The 18,036-nt window shown below is 40.3% G+C and overlaps 1 protein-coding gene across 4 annotated transcripts in view; it reads left to right on the top strand.

Moving 5' to 3' along the window:
- Positions 1–18,036, top strand: part of Acbd6 (acyl-CoA binding domain containing 6) — a 149,380-nt gene that overhangs the window by 27,050 nt on the left and 104,294 nt on the right. For all 4 annotated transcript variants that reach the window (XM_052737243.1, XM_052737244.1, XM_052737245.1 and 1 more), the window contains exon 4: positions 13,187–13,269. In XM_052737243.1, coding sequence (XP_052593203.1) covers positions 13,187–13,269 — 83 coding nt within the window. The remainder of the gene's footprint in view (positions 1–13,186; positions 13,270–18,036) is intronic.

The raw sequence follows: 18,036 nt of genomic DNA on the forward strand, positions 1-18,036 counted from the left end.
TTGTCATTTTTCTTCTCTATAAAACTTGAGGAACTTGGCAGTACATATGTTTTGTTATGTAAGCTGACAGACTCCTCTGTGTGTAATGTTTAAACCAGTGAAAGGAACATGTGAGGACACTTACTAAATGTGCTCACAGCTGACATTGAGCACCCTGGCTCTTAGGAAGCAGATTGCTCTGTTGGAGATAAAGTAGTCAAAGAGCTCCCTTTCGCCCATGGCCATCATCATCAGGCAACGTTAGTTATTTGAGAGTGGTGAGCCCCAGCTCATTAAGTCCACCTCCTTAGCCACGAGGATCGAATATTCAGTCTCTACCTTTATGAACAGCTGTTCACATGCAAGAACCTTTAACAAATTGTATGACTATGTTTGAAAGAAAAGGATAAAGATAGAACAGTAAATTGTACTTATGGAAAAAGTGCAAAAATACTAAATTATTTATCTTGGTTTAAAAATTAGCAGCGTGGGGCTGGAGAGGTAGTTCAGTGGTTCCCAGCACCAGAGGACAGCTCACAGCATCTGTAATTCCTGTGTCAGGGGATCCAGCACCCTCTTCTGGCCTCCTTGGACATACATACTGGCAAACATTCACTCATACACATAAAATAAAAATAAATAAAATTTAAAAATTAGAAATAATATAGTGGCTGAAGTCAAAATACTTCAGCTTTAGAGATTTCCCTTGAACACCTAGAATATTTTTTCTGTTAGACTATGAGATTGTATGACAAACATCACTTTTAGTAATTTATTGTTATAAATAATATTAGTATTTTATAATAGAATTATTTTAATGCTTTATTCTAGTGAGATCTTAGAATTTCACCTTTATTAGAGCTTTAAGTTCTAATAAAGATTCTAACAAAACATTCTAGTAGAACTTGAAAGCTGTATGTTTGGGGGGGATTGTATGGATATGGGTGCGTGCATGCGTTCGTGCGTGCATGTGTGTGCGTGTGTGTGTGTGTGTGTGTGTGTGTGTGTGTGTGTGTGTGCAGAAGCCAGAGATCAACTTAGCTCTTGTGCTAGCCCTTGTTGTCCTTAAATGAATGTATTTTTTCTTTGTCTATTTGTCACAGGTTTCCATAGCAGTAGATCTAGCTATGTAGATGTTTTGAACTATAATTGACAAAGGCAAACGATGGTGTAGTTTCCTGTTGATCTTGTGGGCTAGTGAGCTGGCAGCCTCTGATCACCCACTAAGATGAGAATGCAGTGAGAGCTTTCTTTTCCTAGGACTCAGTAAGCACCAATAAAAAGTAGGCTTTCCTCTAATATAGAGACCGGGGCAGTCAGCCCACCGGCATGGTTTAGGACTGCCAAATGCACAGGACTCACCATGAATTAGAACCATCTAGAAACTATTCCAACATGGCCCCTCTCTACTTGCCAAGGGACTGGACCCTCACTTCACTAGCTGATTGGGCCCTTGGAGGTTCGAGTCTTTCTGTTCCCATCTTTGGACCCAAGAATCTCTTTTCTCTGAATGCCCTCCTTTCAGCTGTACCAGTGCTTTCTTCCAGACTTCTTGTGGTTGCTAAATTGTTCTTGTGTGCTGGTTGTCCGGGGAGTAGGGGCCATAGATGTATGTTTAGACTATTATTTTCCTAGCATTGTTTTTTTTTTTTTAGAAAAAAATGTGTTGTTTCTTTGCCTTATTGATGCTAGATTTCTAAGATCTTTTATTTACTTTGTAGTACTTATTTTATTTATTTTCAGACAATATATTTGGATCATATTCTTTCCCCTCCCCAGATTCTCTTCCACCTTCCCCACCCGACTTCACGATCTTTCTCTTATCTTAAAAACAGGACCAAAACAAAACAAGAAAAAGCACCAGAAACATTTGTTTATTGACTATTATATGTAAGTGCTGGGTCAGCTTTTGTTATAATGTAGTTTTATTAAATGTTATTTAGTTGGTCTCACTGAAGATCAACATTTAGTCACATGGTTTTTTTTCTGGTATTCTTCATTGGAGGTAGACATATTCTTTACAGTTATGCATCAGTTGTACTTCCTGCTTTGTCAAGTCTCAATGAAGGATGCTGTGTGTTTGCAGTGCCTGTAGCCAGCTTGCTCACACTCCTGCATGCTTCCTTAGGGTGTGAAGTTTGCTATGGGTTGTCTTCCAGCTGACTTTGGTAGTAACAGAAAACGGCAGAGCACACACATCAGTGGCTTTAATCTCCAAACTTACATGTAATTGCTGCTGTCACATACAGTTACTGTCTGCCCCAGCTGCCTTACTTGGGGACAGTTGTGCCATGCTTTGATGAAGAGTTATAAATTAAGGGTTTCTGAAACTTTTTGAAGGTTTGGAACCTGTCTGCTTTGAAAAATTTAAACTATAAAATTATATTGTCTTTTAAATATTTTATAAAACTAACCTGAGTAAGTTTGGCAGTAATAAGAATAACAAAGATTTGAAGGTTCACTGATTATAATTATATTTCTGAATTAATTATGAATACATTCCCTTTATGGATTCTGCTATATTGGCCACAGTTCAATACATGTAATTCTAAGCTCATGTCACTTTTCTTTTCAAATATATATGTACGTAACTCCCTGCATAATGTAGAATTAATTCAATTTTGTGACTCTGGTGACAGGACAGGATCTTAACTGAAGGGTACTGGGGTAGAGATTGCCTGTTACAGTAATGCCTTCTCTACTCCAGATCTGGAAAATGAATCACAGTTCTATCTGAACTAACAACAGGATCACAGTGTAAGAAGTATGTCATTAGATGATTTTGTAATTGTATGAATATCAGAGTGTATTTACATAAACTAACACAGCTCTGATGATACGAGGTAATGTAGTGTTGGAAATGTTATGTGGTCTCTTTCTGTATGACTGTCTTCTATGCAAGTGGATTTTTAAATTAAGCAGACATACTCTTTTAAGTATCTAGCCACTTAAAAAATTTCAATGGAAATTCTTTTGGGATAATAAATTTCTTAGCATCTTTAAACATAATTTGCTAGATGCATGTTTTCATTTATCTTACTTCCCTGGGTTATCAAAATAAATACAAGCTTACAGGACAGTTAAGATATAGGTTGTCTCTATCTTGTAATCTAAAGTTTGCACTCACTTGGGGTGCTGTTATAGTTTGAATCAGAAACGTCCCATCGCTTCGTGGGGAGTTTTTTGTTTGTTTTGTTCTTGTTTAAGACAGGCTTTCACTATGCAATCCTGGCTGGCCTGAACTCATTATGTAGACAGGCTGGTCTGGAACTCATAATGATCCACCTGCCTTTGCCTCCTGAGTGCTGGATTTAAAGGTGTACACCACCAGGCCAAGGGCTATTGTTTGAATACAGAGTTCCCAACTTCAGATACTATTTTGCAGAGAGTGGAGCCTTTAGGAGATGAGGCCAAGCTGGTGTAAGTACAGCACTAGGGGTGGGCCTTGAAGGTGGCACTCCTCCTGGTTCCAGTCTGTACACGCTGCTTTCTGATCCTTTGCCACAGAGGACTCTGCACTGCCCACTCCCACTGCCGTGAACTCTGCCCTGCCTTCCCTGGGGTAGGAGCACAGCAGATGTCTTCCTTCAGTTGTTTCTGTCAGGTGTTTCAGAGCAGCCAATACCTGTACTTTGCAGTTTAAGACATGTGGGACTCACTCAACCATACGGTTCACCCACTTAAACACTCAAATGCACTTTATTGAAGATGCTGACGAAGTTATATGACCATCATCGCAATCTGTTTTCAAGCATTTTTGAAAAGAAATGCTATGGCCTTTAGCTGTCATTTCCTAGTGCTAGCAATAGTGTACAGTCTGTGTCATGGATTAGCCTGTTCCAGACACTTCAAATGACATAAGACTATATGGCCAATTCTTTCATTAATATATTTTTTAGATTCTTCCATATTGTGGCAGTACTTTATACGTGTGTGTGTGTGTGTGTGTGTATGTATGTGTGTGCGCTCTCGAGCTTGCACATGGAGGCCAGATGGCAGCCTCCAGTGTTGTTCCTCAGGGGCCTCCCACCTTCTTTGAGACAGGGTCTCTTACTGGCTTGGAGCTCAGTAAGTAAGTGAGGCCAGTAAGGCCCAGGGATCTTCCAGTCTTCACCTCCCCAACACTGGGATAAGAAGTGTATGCCTCCATACTTGGCTTTTTGTGTGAGTTCTGAGGATTAAACTCAAGTGCTTAAGTTTACTTGACAAATACCTTACTGACTGAGCCCCCATTACCTTATTCCCTTTATAGCTGAATGGTATTCTCCTGTATGGACATAACACATTTTGTTCATCTGTTGTTGAACTATTGGGCTATTTCTACTTATTTAAATGAAAATGTATTTATTTGTTTGTATGTGAGCTTGCAGAAGTTTTTATGCACCAGTGCATGCAGGAGCCCATGGAGGACAGAAGAGGGCATTGGATCTAGAGTTACAGGTAGTTGTGAACCACCATGCAGGTGCTAGGAACCAAACCCTGGTCCACTGCAATATCAGGAAACACTCCTAATGCTGTGCCATCTCTCCAGCCCCCTCACAGTTCTTTTGAATAATATTGCTTCGAGCATTTGTGTGCAATTTCCTATTGGACATATATCTTCATATAGGGTATAAACATAGGAGTGGAGTTGCTTGATCAGAATCTGAGCATAATCATAAACACAATAAATCTTAAATATTAAAATTTGAAAGACAAGAAAAATCCTAAAGCTCATAGTCCCAAAAGATTAAAATCCTGAATGTTGAAACCTAGACAACCAAGATTATAAAAATTGGAGTTCCCTTTCAAAAGAAAATGCCACCAAGGAGATAGAAGCTAGTCAGGAACAGTAGTTCATGGGTACATAATCTCAATGCTTGGGAAACTGAGGTAGGAGAATCACTGAGTTCAAGATCATCCTGGACCTCCACAAAGTGACTTCCAGGCTAGCCCTGTGCTACAGAGTGAGGCCGTTTCTCAAACAAAAGGGTAGCAGCAGAGTTTCTGGGTAAGGGACAGTGTGGATAGGACTGGTGTTGAGTAAGTGGAGTGCTCTCTGTCCCTTTACATGGTGCTGTGCTTGCCTTTGAGCGACAAGAAGTGCACACGCCATACCCTCTAAACCAGATACTGCTTGTGCGTGCTTGTCAAGGAGGCTATGCTGTGTACATTTAACTGCCCTGTCTAACCTAGAGAGACCTGTGCATACTTACTCTACTTTGGCTAGTTGATAGTATTTTCAAAACTGTCCCAGTGTTTGTTTGGTTATTTAATTCAAGTGGATACAACTTATACCTTTGTGGGAACTGAAAATTTAAAACTCATCCTCTCATTTATATAGTAGTGACTGGGGAAAGTGAAGGACTTTATAGTCATTTATTTGGGCATTTTGTGGACCTTGCAGAGGAAAATGGGTTTCAATTGAATCCCCAAACCATAAAGATAGATTTGAAGTAGGGTGTGACTGAGCCTTCTGAAGGTTCATTTTAAGGTTGCTACCAATAAAATTCCATTTGACCCAGTACATTTGATGGAAATTTTTGATGGATTGGCCAAATAATATGGCAATGATGATTTAAAAACTCACCATTTGTCTGCATTGGAATGCCATCTAGCTCATGAAATTCCAGAAGTACTTAATAAATTGAAGTCACATTTATCTGAAGAACCCATTCAGTTGTTGATTGCTTTGAAAATAATTACATGCATAGCAGGATAAGAAGACCCCATCATGTCACTACTTGATCAACGACACTGTTTCCATCAACCTTGAGGAGTGCTTAGGAGTACCTATAGACTGGATTTCTGCATAGCCAGTATAGCATAGGTGTGGTCCAGATGAGAAGACAGGAAAATCTAACAGAAAATGACGATGTTCCCTATCCTAGAAGAATTGGAAAAAGAAGAGCAGCATGTAGAAGGTAAATGTGAAAATATTCTCTCTCTGAGGAGAGAGAACTCATGTAGTATAAGGCTTGATCATACAATTAATAATTATGGAAGTTGGCCGGCTCTATGGATTACCTCCATTCAGTTGCCCCTAATCAGTGGCTACAGTACACCTTTTTAATGTTTTTCCTTTTAGTTTTTTGTTTGATTTTAGTCCTTCACCCCTTGTAAGTGGTTGGCATTTTTTTTTTTTTTACAATTTGCTATGTTATATATTTCATCTTTACATCATTTCCAGTACTAGAAGTATAAATTATATGAAGATTTAGAGAGTTCTGGTTCATTTTACGCCTCTTTGTTGCAAAATGGATTCAACAAGAGTGTTATTACCATGCTGAACTCCTACCTGAGAATTGTGTATGTGTGTATAAAAATTCAAAACTTTCTCAGGAGAGATGTTCTTTTTGTACATCTGCATTTGTGCAACATAAAATTTCTTACTATATTGGCCCTTTGGGTGATTTATTTGCAGTGGTAACTCCTTGCAAATTTTGGTTTGTCTCATCAAAACACTTAGGTTTCCATTAAGGGACTTAATTTTATTTAATTGTGGGGTGTGTGTGTGTGTGTGTGTGTGTGTGTGTGTGTGTGTGTGTGCGCGCCCAGGGAGACCAGAGGAGGATTTCAGATCCTCTGAAGTTGGGTTTCTAGGCAGTTGTGTGCTGCCCTTTGCGGATGCTAGTTCTCTACAAGAGCAGTACCTGTTCTTAGCCACTAAGCCATCGCCTCAGCTGCTTCTCCTCCTCACATTGCTCCTGTAAGGGTAGTTTAGATGACAGCATTTGTAAAGCTGAGTGCACATGGTTACCAGTCACAAAGGAAAAAGAAACAGTTCTTTGAAAAGATTAGTAAAATTGTAAGAAGAAGGGAAAAAAGCTTCTGAAGGCATGAAGAGGTCATGGCATGCAGCTGAGGCTTGACACTGTGTACCATGGCCTGGAGTCCCTGAAGACAGAAAGGCCATTGGGGAAGGTACAACCTCAGTTTCAGTTGCAGCCCCAGGATTGAAGGGGTCTTGAGAGAAGTTGAAGCTTGGCACCATGTGGCAGAGTTTGGGTCCCTGACTAGAGCCCAGCAGAGGCTATTTGTGAAAGTGCAGGCTGGCCAAAGCAGGAGACCCCAGTGTTTGTTTTGGAGATTCACATACTATTGACCACCACCAAGAACAGCAGCAGGTGTGGAGTGGAGCTGGCCTGAACCTATGAGACAGGCTATGTGTGCTATGTGCCTCTAGGTTTCTGCCTTGTTTTGAGTTCCTGTCCTGACTTCCCTGGATGATAGTTTATAAGCTGCAAGATAACAACAAACAGTTTCCTCCCCAAGTAGCTTTGGGTCATGGTGTTTTATCACAGCAATATAAACTATAACTAAGACAATCTTATTAATACCTTCAGCTAAATAGATTATGTAGCAGAAATTTATGAATTTCTTAAAAATACCATTTACCCATACTGACAGATAGAGTTAGAAAATCTGAAATAGTAATGTATTTTCTGAAGAAATTAAATCTTTACAAATTTTGCTGGAGGAGTTAAGGATGTTCCTTAGTGATAGAGGCCTGACAATATGGCCAAGGCCCAGGGATGGATCCCAGTACCACCGACTGACCCTCTCCTCACAAGAACCCCCAAACCACAAAACCTTACACAAAGAAAACCTGAGGTTAAGATGTCTTTGTTAGGGTTTCTATTGCTGCAACAAAACACCATGACCAAAAGCAGGTTGGGGAAGAAAGGGTTTATTTGGCTTACACTTCCACATCACTGTTCATTAGAGGAAGTCAGAACAGGAACTCAAGAACCTGGAGGCGGGAGCTGATGAAGAGGCCGTGGAGGGGTGCTGCTTACTGGCCTGCTCTTCATGGCTTGCTCAGCCTGCTTTCTTATAGAACCCAGGACCACCATCCCAGAGATGGCATCACCCACAATGGGCTGGAATCTCCCTCATTGATCACTAAATGAGAAAATGCCTTACAGCTGGATCTCATGGAGGCATTTCCTCAACTGAGGCTCCTTCTTCTCTGATGACTCTAACGTGTGTCAAGTTGACACACAACCAGCCAGTGCAGATGTCTTGTGTATATTGTTCACATCGTTAAAGGAAGAAATAATGCCAGTCTCGCTCTTCTGGAGGATAGGAGCATTTCCTGCTCCGCTTTGTTTTGTTGCGAGTTATAGGCCATGCTGACCTCAAACTCATAATATCCTTGCCTTGACCTTCCCAGTGCTAATGCCACCACAATGTGTTCATGTGGTGCTGGGGACAGAACCCAGGACTTCATGCACGCCAGGCAAGCACTCTACTAACTAAATTATACCTTCAGCCCAAGACAGTGCACCTTTTTCCTGGTATTATTGTCACTGTATCATAATGGTTTGCAGAAAAGCTTGGAGAAGAACATAGGCTTTCATAGAAACGGCACAAGCCTTGGCTGTCAGAGTTCTTGGGTTGAAAGCAACTATTCCACTTACTATGCCACGTTGCCTACTTTACCTCTCTTCAGGTTTCCAGTCTGTCAAACCTGGTGGATTTCATCAAATCTAAGACAGACATTGATTCAACTTTCTAACGTTTCTGAAATCCGACTGTGTCTTAAATTGGTGGTAGATCACAGTTATTGACTGGGTTTTCTTTCTTAGCATTGTAGAAAATAATGGTACTTCTCATAATTGCTGCCTGTGTTAAATGCGAGACAGAGCCAGCGCCAGCTCTGTAGGCTTGTTCTGAAGTTGAACTGGGGTAATGTGAATTTATGGACGATGCTTAACAGATACTTGTCTTCCTTTTCTTGCTCTCCATTTTGCGGAAGAGTTTGCATAAAGTTGGCATTATTCCTCCTCTATCTACTGGTAGAATGTGCTGATTGTGTGGTTTTTGAGAGGCTTGCTGATAATATGTTAGAAGACTCGGGAGTTTAGAGCCGTCAGGTACCGACTCCTGATTGGATCCTTTTCCTCCACATCCAAACATCTGCACCTGTGTTTCTGAGGCACCTGCTTTGCAGCAGTGGCTGTATCTTGGCTATAGTTTAACTACATCAGCTGACTGATGCTGCCCTTTTTCATGCTGGGAGCTGTTCTATCGAAATAGACCTATCTTAAATCCTGAAAATGATCACGTGAGGTAGGTAAATAGTCCCAGCTTTACAGATGAGGAAAGTAAGACAGAGTAGTTAGTTCATTGCACAAAATCCTATAGTTCAAGCTGTAAACAAGTTAAACACCAATAGGAAAGAGTCCGAAAAAGGTACCACATGGAAATAAGAAGCCACCTCATGCGTATTAGTGTGCTAATTTTTGGAATAAGTATTTTTCAAATAGAAAAGAGTGTTTCTCACTTCACCCTGAAACTATGCTAGAGCACAGATCAAGTGATAAGGTTCAGCTAGCTGCTTGAAGGAACATTTTGATATCTTACATAGTATACCTGAGGTGCTACAAGGACTGGCAGATTTTTGTCATAGTCACTGCCAAGTTGAAGACTCTTCCCTTAGCTGCTGATGCAACAAAAATAACTTCATGGATTTTCAGTAGAGGAAAATGGGATACACCTCTGAGCTTTTAAAGATTTAATTACATTTATTTATTTGGGGGGGCACTCATGCTACAGTGCTCCTTTGGAAGTCGGAACAGCTGGCAGGAGCCTGTTCTCCTCTCCCACCATGTAGGTTGTGGGGTGAGACTCTGTTGTCAGTCTTGGCGGCAAGCACCTTTACCCCCTGAGCCGTCCCACCAACTCCGACCTCTAAGCGTTTATGAGAGACTTTTCACCAAAGTGGAAATCAAGAGGCCAGAATGTTACCCCTTTGGTAGATGAAATGAGCGGAACAGATAACGAATGCATTTTGGGCAGCCTTGTTGTGATTCAGTCTGATAATGGCAAATTATTTTCATTATTATGTGTCTAAGATACAGTTTTTTTTGTTCTCCTGAAGTTGTTGCAGAGCCATAATATGTATTTGTCCATTTGCTTTAGAAAGAACAGTGCTAGGGATAAGGAATATATTTGGAATAAACCACATCTAATTATGGTGTTTATTTCTTTTCCTAAAGATTTTAGTTAAACTATATTAATTGTGCACACAGATTTTCATTATATCATTGTGAGTAAGAAACTATAAACAGCCTAAGTATACAACTGTTGGATGTTGGCTAAGTATGTTTCATTACTGCATAGACTTTTACATTGGGTTTAGGATTGTTTGTGGGACCTTTGCTCCTCCATATGAAAAGAAGCAGCAAGGTAAAAACCATGCACATGCTTGGCTTTCTTTCCTGGAAGCAGAGTCTGAGCTGTTGTGAGGGGAGGACAAAGCCAAAACTGTCTGAGCAGACTCAGGATTTGAGCTCGAGTTTGAAAGGGCGTTCCTGTTTTGAGAGGACATTCCTGCCTAGAGTTCCAAAGATCTGCAGATGGAACCCTCTGGCTGAACACTAACCTGTGCATGTGTGACAGTCCAGGAAAAGGTACACTAGAAAAGGTAGCCATTTTCCTGGAGCTGACATAGTCCTGAGAATATTTTGTTGCTCACTAGTGTGCTTACAAGTGAGTCTCAGAAGGGTCAGAATGATTTTGGTCAGCTTTATTAACTTGTGCCAAAACCGAGCCCAACCTAAGGAAAGTAGTGTAACAAGATCCAGCAAACAGAAATGTAAAGTTTACATTGTGCAGCTTACAGTAGAAGACTTTTAAGCAAGCAAGAAAAAAATAGAGAAAATAGCCAGGAGAATAAAAGGATAATAAAAGTGGATGCAGAAATGATAGTGTCTTAGTTAGGGTTTTATTGCTGTGAAGAGACACCATGACCACAGCAACTCCTTATTTTTTTGGTTTTTCAAGACAGGGTTTCTCCGTGTAGTTTTGGTGCCTGTCCTGGAACTCACTCTGTAGACCAGGCTGGCCTCAAACTCACAGAGATCCCCCTGGCTCTGCCTCCTGAGTGCTGGGATTAAAGGCGTGCACCACCACCGCCTGGCTTGTAAATGTATTATTAAATTATGTTATTACATGTTGTTAAATGTTATATATAAATAAATTTTCAGAGTAGAGGAAAACATGAGCATCATGTAGAGTGACATGAGGCCACGTAAAGACCACATAAAGGATGGTAAAGTGTAGATCTACAGTGAAAGATACACTCTATAGGATCAACAGCATATTAGATGTGGCGTAAGGAAAGACAAGTGGACTGGAAGATGTGACGAATGAAGCAGAGAGCATAAGAAAGAGAGAGAGAAGACAGGAAAAAATGTACATAAATAGCTGAAATTCTCAACATTTGCTGAAAACTGCAAATCAGACTTTCAACCTTTAACCATTGGTATTTGGGGCCAGAAAACATTGTTGTGAGTGCTGTCCTGTTCATCAGCTCTGGTCTCTGTTAGGTGTCAGTGGCATTGCTGTGTAGGGAGAAAACAATCACCTCTTGATGAAAAATCACCTCCGCAAGGCCGCCCGTCTAGAAGCTCAGTGAGCACCATGCAGAAGAAGATTAACAAAATTGTACCAACAGACATCATCATCAAAAATTTGAAAACCAGAGAAAAATCTTGTAAGCAGCCAGACTGAAAACATGGTACAGAGAACCAAAGGTGGAGAGGAGACCTCCAGCTTCTTCCAGAAGGGAAGGAGGCAGCATGGCCAGTACAGCTGGCATGACCGTCAAAAGTAAAAGTGAATGTTCTGGAAATGGTCACGTTCATTGTTTGTGTGGTCTCATTCCTCTCCTTTGTCTTTGAGACCGGATATTCTATCTTCCGGTTAACCTGTTCTCCTTGGAAGGCTTTTTCCTGAGTTTTCTAGTTGGGTTATTGAGGTTTTCAATTCCCTCTACAAATTGGAACAGCAGAAGTAAAACTGTCTGTATTCAGAGGTGATTTGATCTTATGTATGAAACTATCAAAAGGTGAACCGCTTTAATCCTTCCTCCACTGGAGAACTTGCTGAACTCCGGCCATTCTAACAGGCGTGGGCCTCCGGTTTTCTTGGCTCTAGGCGTCTTTTCGTTTCTTGAGTTGCCACTTGAGTATTTTCTCAGGCACAGTGCATTAGTTACCCTTCTCGTCCTGTGAAGACAAAGTGCCCTGCAGATGCCACCCGAGAGCAGAGGTTTATGGGCCGTGGGTTCAGCCGGTGAGGCAGGCACAGGAGCAGCTGGGTGTGTTGGGGAGGGGGTGAAGGAGCTCCACGCACACACTGCAGACAGACCATGCAGGACAGAAGCCATCCCCAAAGGCCTGTCCCATGGCCCACCCCACCAGCTAGGGCTGCCTCCTAAGGTTGCCCAGCCTCCCAAAACAGCACCACTGGCATGGGACATTATAGTAACGCTGTCTGTTTAAATCTTTATCATCATTTGCTTTATTATTTATTATTAGCTTTTAATAATTATTTGAATATTTAGATAATGGGCTTTATTGATAGATGTTTTACAAGATTTTCTTGTTTGAAGCTTCGTTGTCTGACCAGTGTGTTTCACAAAGTACAAGTTTTTAAACCTTAATAAAGACCACTAACTTTTTTCTTTATGAATCATACTTTTGGTTTTATATCTTTAAAAAAAAATCACTGTCAACCCAAAGGTTATCTGGGATTACAATTGTATTACCTCTAGGAACGGTTTCTTTCTAAGAGACTCAGGATTGGGTTGGTTCTCTCACCCTCCCTCCCTCCCTCCTCTTCCTCTCTTCAGTAGTCTGTTTTCAGCTTCATTAAGTTGGCATTTCTTTCATTAAGTTTACAGTATAGGTGTGTTGCTGGCATGTCTGGCACCACGTGTGTGCCCGGTGCCTGCAGGGGCCAGAAGAAGATGTTGGATGCCCTAGAACGAGAGTTGTGGCCGATGTGAGCCACCAGTGGGTGCTGGGAGCTAAACCGTGGCCTCTGGAAGAGCACCAGACGCTCTTCACTCCTGAGACAGCTCTCCAACTCCTAGTTTGCGTTTCTTGAGCACATGTAGGTTCCAACTTCATCCTTCCAGTGGGGCCAAATTTAAACTATAAGAGGATTAACTAAAGTAAGTTCTTACTTTGTACTTTATGAAGGAAAGCATTCTCAGACTGATATGGCAGCTGTAATCCCAGTACTCAAGAAGCTGAGGCAGGAGGATTGCCATGAGTTTGATTTTATTAATCACCTTACAGTTATTACTAGCATTGAAGAATTGGTTGAGAGTAAAATTTTAGTGTTTCTTAACAAAGTAATATTTTATAATTTTTAAATACATATTGCTTTAGTCCATATATGTCTTTTTCCATCTTCTCCTTTTGTTCCACAGGTATCGGAGAAGAAAGGAAAAGAAGCCAACAGTGGTTTTGGTGGGCCAGTTGTTAGTTCTCTATATCATGAAGAAACAATCAGGTAATTTCTCTTCTGTCTTTGACAATAGAAATATGCATACATACATGCATACATATGTGTTAGGTGTGCACATAAGTATATATGTATTTTAACTTGGAAATAAAGAATTTGTGAAACATTCTTTCTCTCTCCCTGTCCTCTTCTTCCCTTTGTTTCATTCGTTCTTTTTTTCTTTTTTTCTTTTTTCTTTTTTTTTTTTTTAACAGGTTCTCTCTATGTAGCCCTTACTATCCTGGAACTCACTTGGTAGACTAGGCTGGTCTCAGAGTCACAGAGATCCACCTGCCTCTGCCTCCCAAGAGCTGGGATTAAAGGCGTGTGCCACCACACCTGGCTCAGTCATTCTTTTACTTGGATTTTGGGGATCCACACTGAGGTTGGCATGCCTGCAAAGCAAGTGCTTTTACTATTTTTAAACACAATTAAAAAGTTTAATGAATATATTACTTGACAGAGTTACTAGTTTTTGTGCTGTGTAAAAATGTTTTAGTCCTTATTGTTTATCACTGTGTATAAATCAGGAAAAGAATCCTGTGCTATTGTAAGGAGTCATGGACAATTCTGAGATTATTAATTTACAAATAAAAAGGGGGGGTGTTTAATGCTTTTGATCCTTTTTAGCTACCCATACATTGCCTTACTTCCTGTTTAACATCAAATATTTCAAATGGAAACTTGGCTTCCCCAAAATGTGCTGAAGTGAGTCATCTGTCATCCTCAAATCAAGAGGAGATTGTACCAAAGATGTGTGCTTTATATTTCCCAGAAAGAGTTTGCTGATATTGTCCCCCATAAAGACCCAGCAGTGCGACCAGGTAGCCGTGTAAGATGGAAGTTGCTGATACTTCTATGAGTCACAGTTTGCAGCTGTTGACCAGGCTATCAGTGAACATTAGGGATCTGTCCTGAATCCATTTGCATGTCAAGCATACCATTTTACTTACTGTCTTAGTTAAGGTTTCTACTGCTGTGAAGAGACACCATAACCACACAACTCTTTCTAAAGGAAAGCGTTTAATTGGGGCTAACTTACAGGTCAGAGATTTAGTCCATTATCATCATGGTGAGAAACATGGTGGCAGGCAGACATGGTGCTGGAGAAGGATCTGAGAGTTCCACATCTTGATCCGCAGGCAAAAGGAAGTGAACTATCAGACTGGGTATGACTTGAACAGATATGAGACTTCGAAGCCCACCTCCACAGTGACACACTTCCTCTAAGAAGTCCACACATGCTCCAACAAGACCACACCTCCTAATAGTGCCACTCCCTATGGGCCAAGCATTCAAACACATGAGTCTTTGGGGGCCATTCCTATTCAAACCACCACACTTACATTAAATTTTTATCCGAGATGAGGCAGGGGAGGCTCCTGGAGATTGGTGATGCCCTAAGGAGCTGTCACTGGTCTGGGTACATTTGCTACCCTAATTCCTGTGAGGGCCCGAAGCGCTCCTAGCATCTCTTCATAGTTTTGAAAGTGCATTCAGAGTTTAGCTCTTCCCTTAATTTAGGAAGTGTTTTGGGTTTTTTTTAATTTCCAATGTCTTTAGAACTTTTTGTTTTGTTTTGTTTTTCAAGAGAGGTTATAAATGTTCTCATCAAGCCTTGACATCTTAGAGCATTTTTCTAGATGATAGAGTAGGTAACTAATTTCTTCTTTGTTCAGTGTTTATACTTTTGTTATAGCATTTTTCACATTATATACACACACTGAATTATAACTTTTTAAAAACTTAGTTTTTAGTTTTTGAAGACAAGGATCACATTTTATTTGTTTACTTATTATCTGAAGAGAGTCCCAGAACTTAGTGGGAGGCCTGGATAGCATTAGCTGTCAACTTGACACCCCCTAGAATCACCTGAAGTGTGTCAGTTGAGTAACATCAGGCTGGTTTGTAGACCAGGCTGGGCTAGAGCTCAGTGATCTGCCTGCCTCTGCCTCCCGAGTGCTGGGGTCAAAGGTGTGCGCCACCATGCCCGGGTACAAAGTAGAGATTTTATTCACTTCAACACATTTTTACACAACTACTGTGAGACAAACGTGGATATTTGTCTTTCAGCTTCTTCACTTTTGAATAGTGTGTCCTTAGTACTTTTGTTGTTGTTTTTTGAGACAGAGTTTCTCTATTATTATGAAGCACCTGCTGTCCTAAAACTCACTATATAGACCGGGCTGGCCTTAAACTCACAGAGATCACCCACCTCTGCCTCCAAAGTGCTGGGATTAAAGGTGTGTGGCTCCATGCCTGACCACTCTGAATGCTTTTGTTTCTTTGTTGTTGTTTTGTTAGGTTTTTGTTTGTTTGTTTGTTTGTTTGTTTGTTTCTTTAAGACAGGGTCTCATTTGGTCCAGGTCAGCCTTGAACTCACTATATAGCTGAGGATGACCTTGAACTCCTGACTTTCTTGCCTCCATCTCCTGAGCGCTAGGATTACAGGTGTGTGCCACACTTGCATTTTCTTAGTACTTTTGGCATTTTCATCTATATATGATGAATATTATTGAGCAAAATGTGAACTTTTGCTAGAGGTAAACCTGGTTAGAATTGGCCTTAGTTCACCGAGTCATCTAAATATTAATCTTTTTATGCTATTTCTAATTCTGTCATATGTGTATTTATTGTATGTGTGGGAGGTGGTGTGTGTGTGTGCCACAGCATACATACAGAGAGAACATGAATGCTAGGAGTATTGAAAGCCCTTATGCTATTGCTAGTGTAGTAATTCTTTTACTACTACAGTGGATGTGGGAACCAGTAATTAGTCATGCTTGCATTTGGAAAATTCAGTTACTAGTGTTACAATTCCTTTATAATAAATTTAATCATAATCCTTTTTTCCTGTACTGAAATGTTGGATTATTGCAGTGAAGTGCCAGGTGCACACTTAGAATTTCTTCAGAATGTATCAAAATGTGGTTCGATGAGGAAAAAAGGCTATTTTCTGAAGTTTATGTCATGGGTATTTGGGTAACATAATGGTACTATTACTTTTCTAAGCCAATTTGTGCTTTAACTTACATTAATTACAAATTCCTGGCAGAATTAAGATATGAAAGCAGAAATTAAATTAGAAATGTCAAATAAGGGACTTGGGAGAAAGGAAAAAGTCTTTTGCGTAATCATTGGTTTTTAAAAAGGACAGAAAACAATGTATTTTGCAGAATTTTTTGTTTTGTTTTTTTCAAGACAAGGTTTCTCTGCATCTCCATAGCTGTCCTGGAGCTCAGTCTGTAGACGAAGTTGGTCTTGAACTCACAGAAATTGCATGCCTCTGCCTCCCAAGTGCTGGGATTAAAGGCATGCACCACCACACTCAGCCTTTGTAGATTATTTTTGAATATTTTGATACATAAGCTTTGTCAAGTTTCTGCTTAGGTATGCTCTAGACATCAACATGTACATTGAGAAATTAGGGCAAGAATTGAAAGTAGAATAAATGAAGGGTGTAATGCCCACTCCATCCTGCAATAATGTTTGATCTTCTCTGTTATATTTTGTAGTTTGATACCTTATAATCTGCTAGAATTTTAATTCCACTTACTCAGGCAGCCATCTGGACCTTCTCTAAGCAAAACCAGTCTAGTATACAGCTGAAATGATTGATGGGCTCTGGAATTGATTAGTTGTTCTGTGAGACAAATGAAGTGTTTTGGCAGAAAATACCAGAGGTCACTGCTGTGGTCAGACAAAAAAGCTTGTAGAATTTTAAAGAGATGTTTTCATTGTTGACTTACAAAGTTTCAGTTTTTAAGCAGTAATAACATTTTGAAAAATAACTTTTCATTGGTTGCTAGTTGCTCTTCAGTATTGATTAGAAAGAGGAAGAATGTAGGTAAAAACTAGGATGAAAACCAAAGCTTTATGCTTTATGCTTTGTTTTCTTGCTCAAAATAGAAAGTAGAATGAAAGCATAGAAAGCTTGATACCAATAAACTACTGTGATTTTTTTTAAAGCAATATATGATTGGATTAAAGGCAGCAGCGTGACGTAGTTTTATTGCTATTTGTAACATCTGATGGTATAAAATTCTACTTAGGATTTCATTCAAAGCCTTATGTATAGTAACCTGGTTTTAACACCTCTGTTGAAAGACCCTGTATTAAACATATTTTATGTTTTAAGGATGGAGTATTTGGATTCTTTTGCTTTCATCAGGCTAAGTCATAATGAGACACCACTGCTCTTAGCACTAAGAGCCTGTCTGGCTGGTCGGTATAGCCCTTTCCTATTTCACTCTTGCCTGTGATCAACACGGTGTTAACACTTTGGTGATCGGTGATAAATTAGATGACATATGTCTTGTTACAGTCTGGTTGTTCTTGAGGATACACAAGTGTGTACAGGCAAATGGGCAACTCTCTCGTGAGGATCTGACTGCTCAGAATGAACTTGAGCTATGGATTTATTCAGCCTGTAAAACCTCAGCTGGCATAAATAATTGAGAAAGCAAAGGTTTGTCTGTGGTGCATACCTCAGGGACTCATGGCTCCCTTCCTGCTCTCTACCTCCCTTTCTTATGAAAATGATCCCAGTTGCACTCCCAGATAATAACACACCAAGCAATTAAAAGCCATGGGTGGCTGGAGAGAGGAGAAAAGGTTTAGTTAATGAGCTTTTCCTCTTCCAGTGCCCATGAGAGCCTCAGGAATGACAAGGCGATTAAAGCAAAGAGATAATTATAGATGATGTGAAAATGGGTCCCTGGGGACCAGCAGGTCTTGACATAAACAGTGAGTGTTGTAACAGTCTCCTGGCTCTCG

Source organism: Peromyscus californicus, unplaced genomic scaffold (genome assembly GCF_007827085.1).
Source record: "Peromyscus californicus insignis strain IS unplaced genomic scaffold, ASM782708v3 Scaffold_14__1_contigs__length_90479793_seg_2, whole genome shotgun sequence".
Lineage (NCBI taxonomy): Eukaryota > Metazoa > Chordata > Mammalia > Rodentia > Cricetidae > Peromyscus > Peromyscus californicus.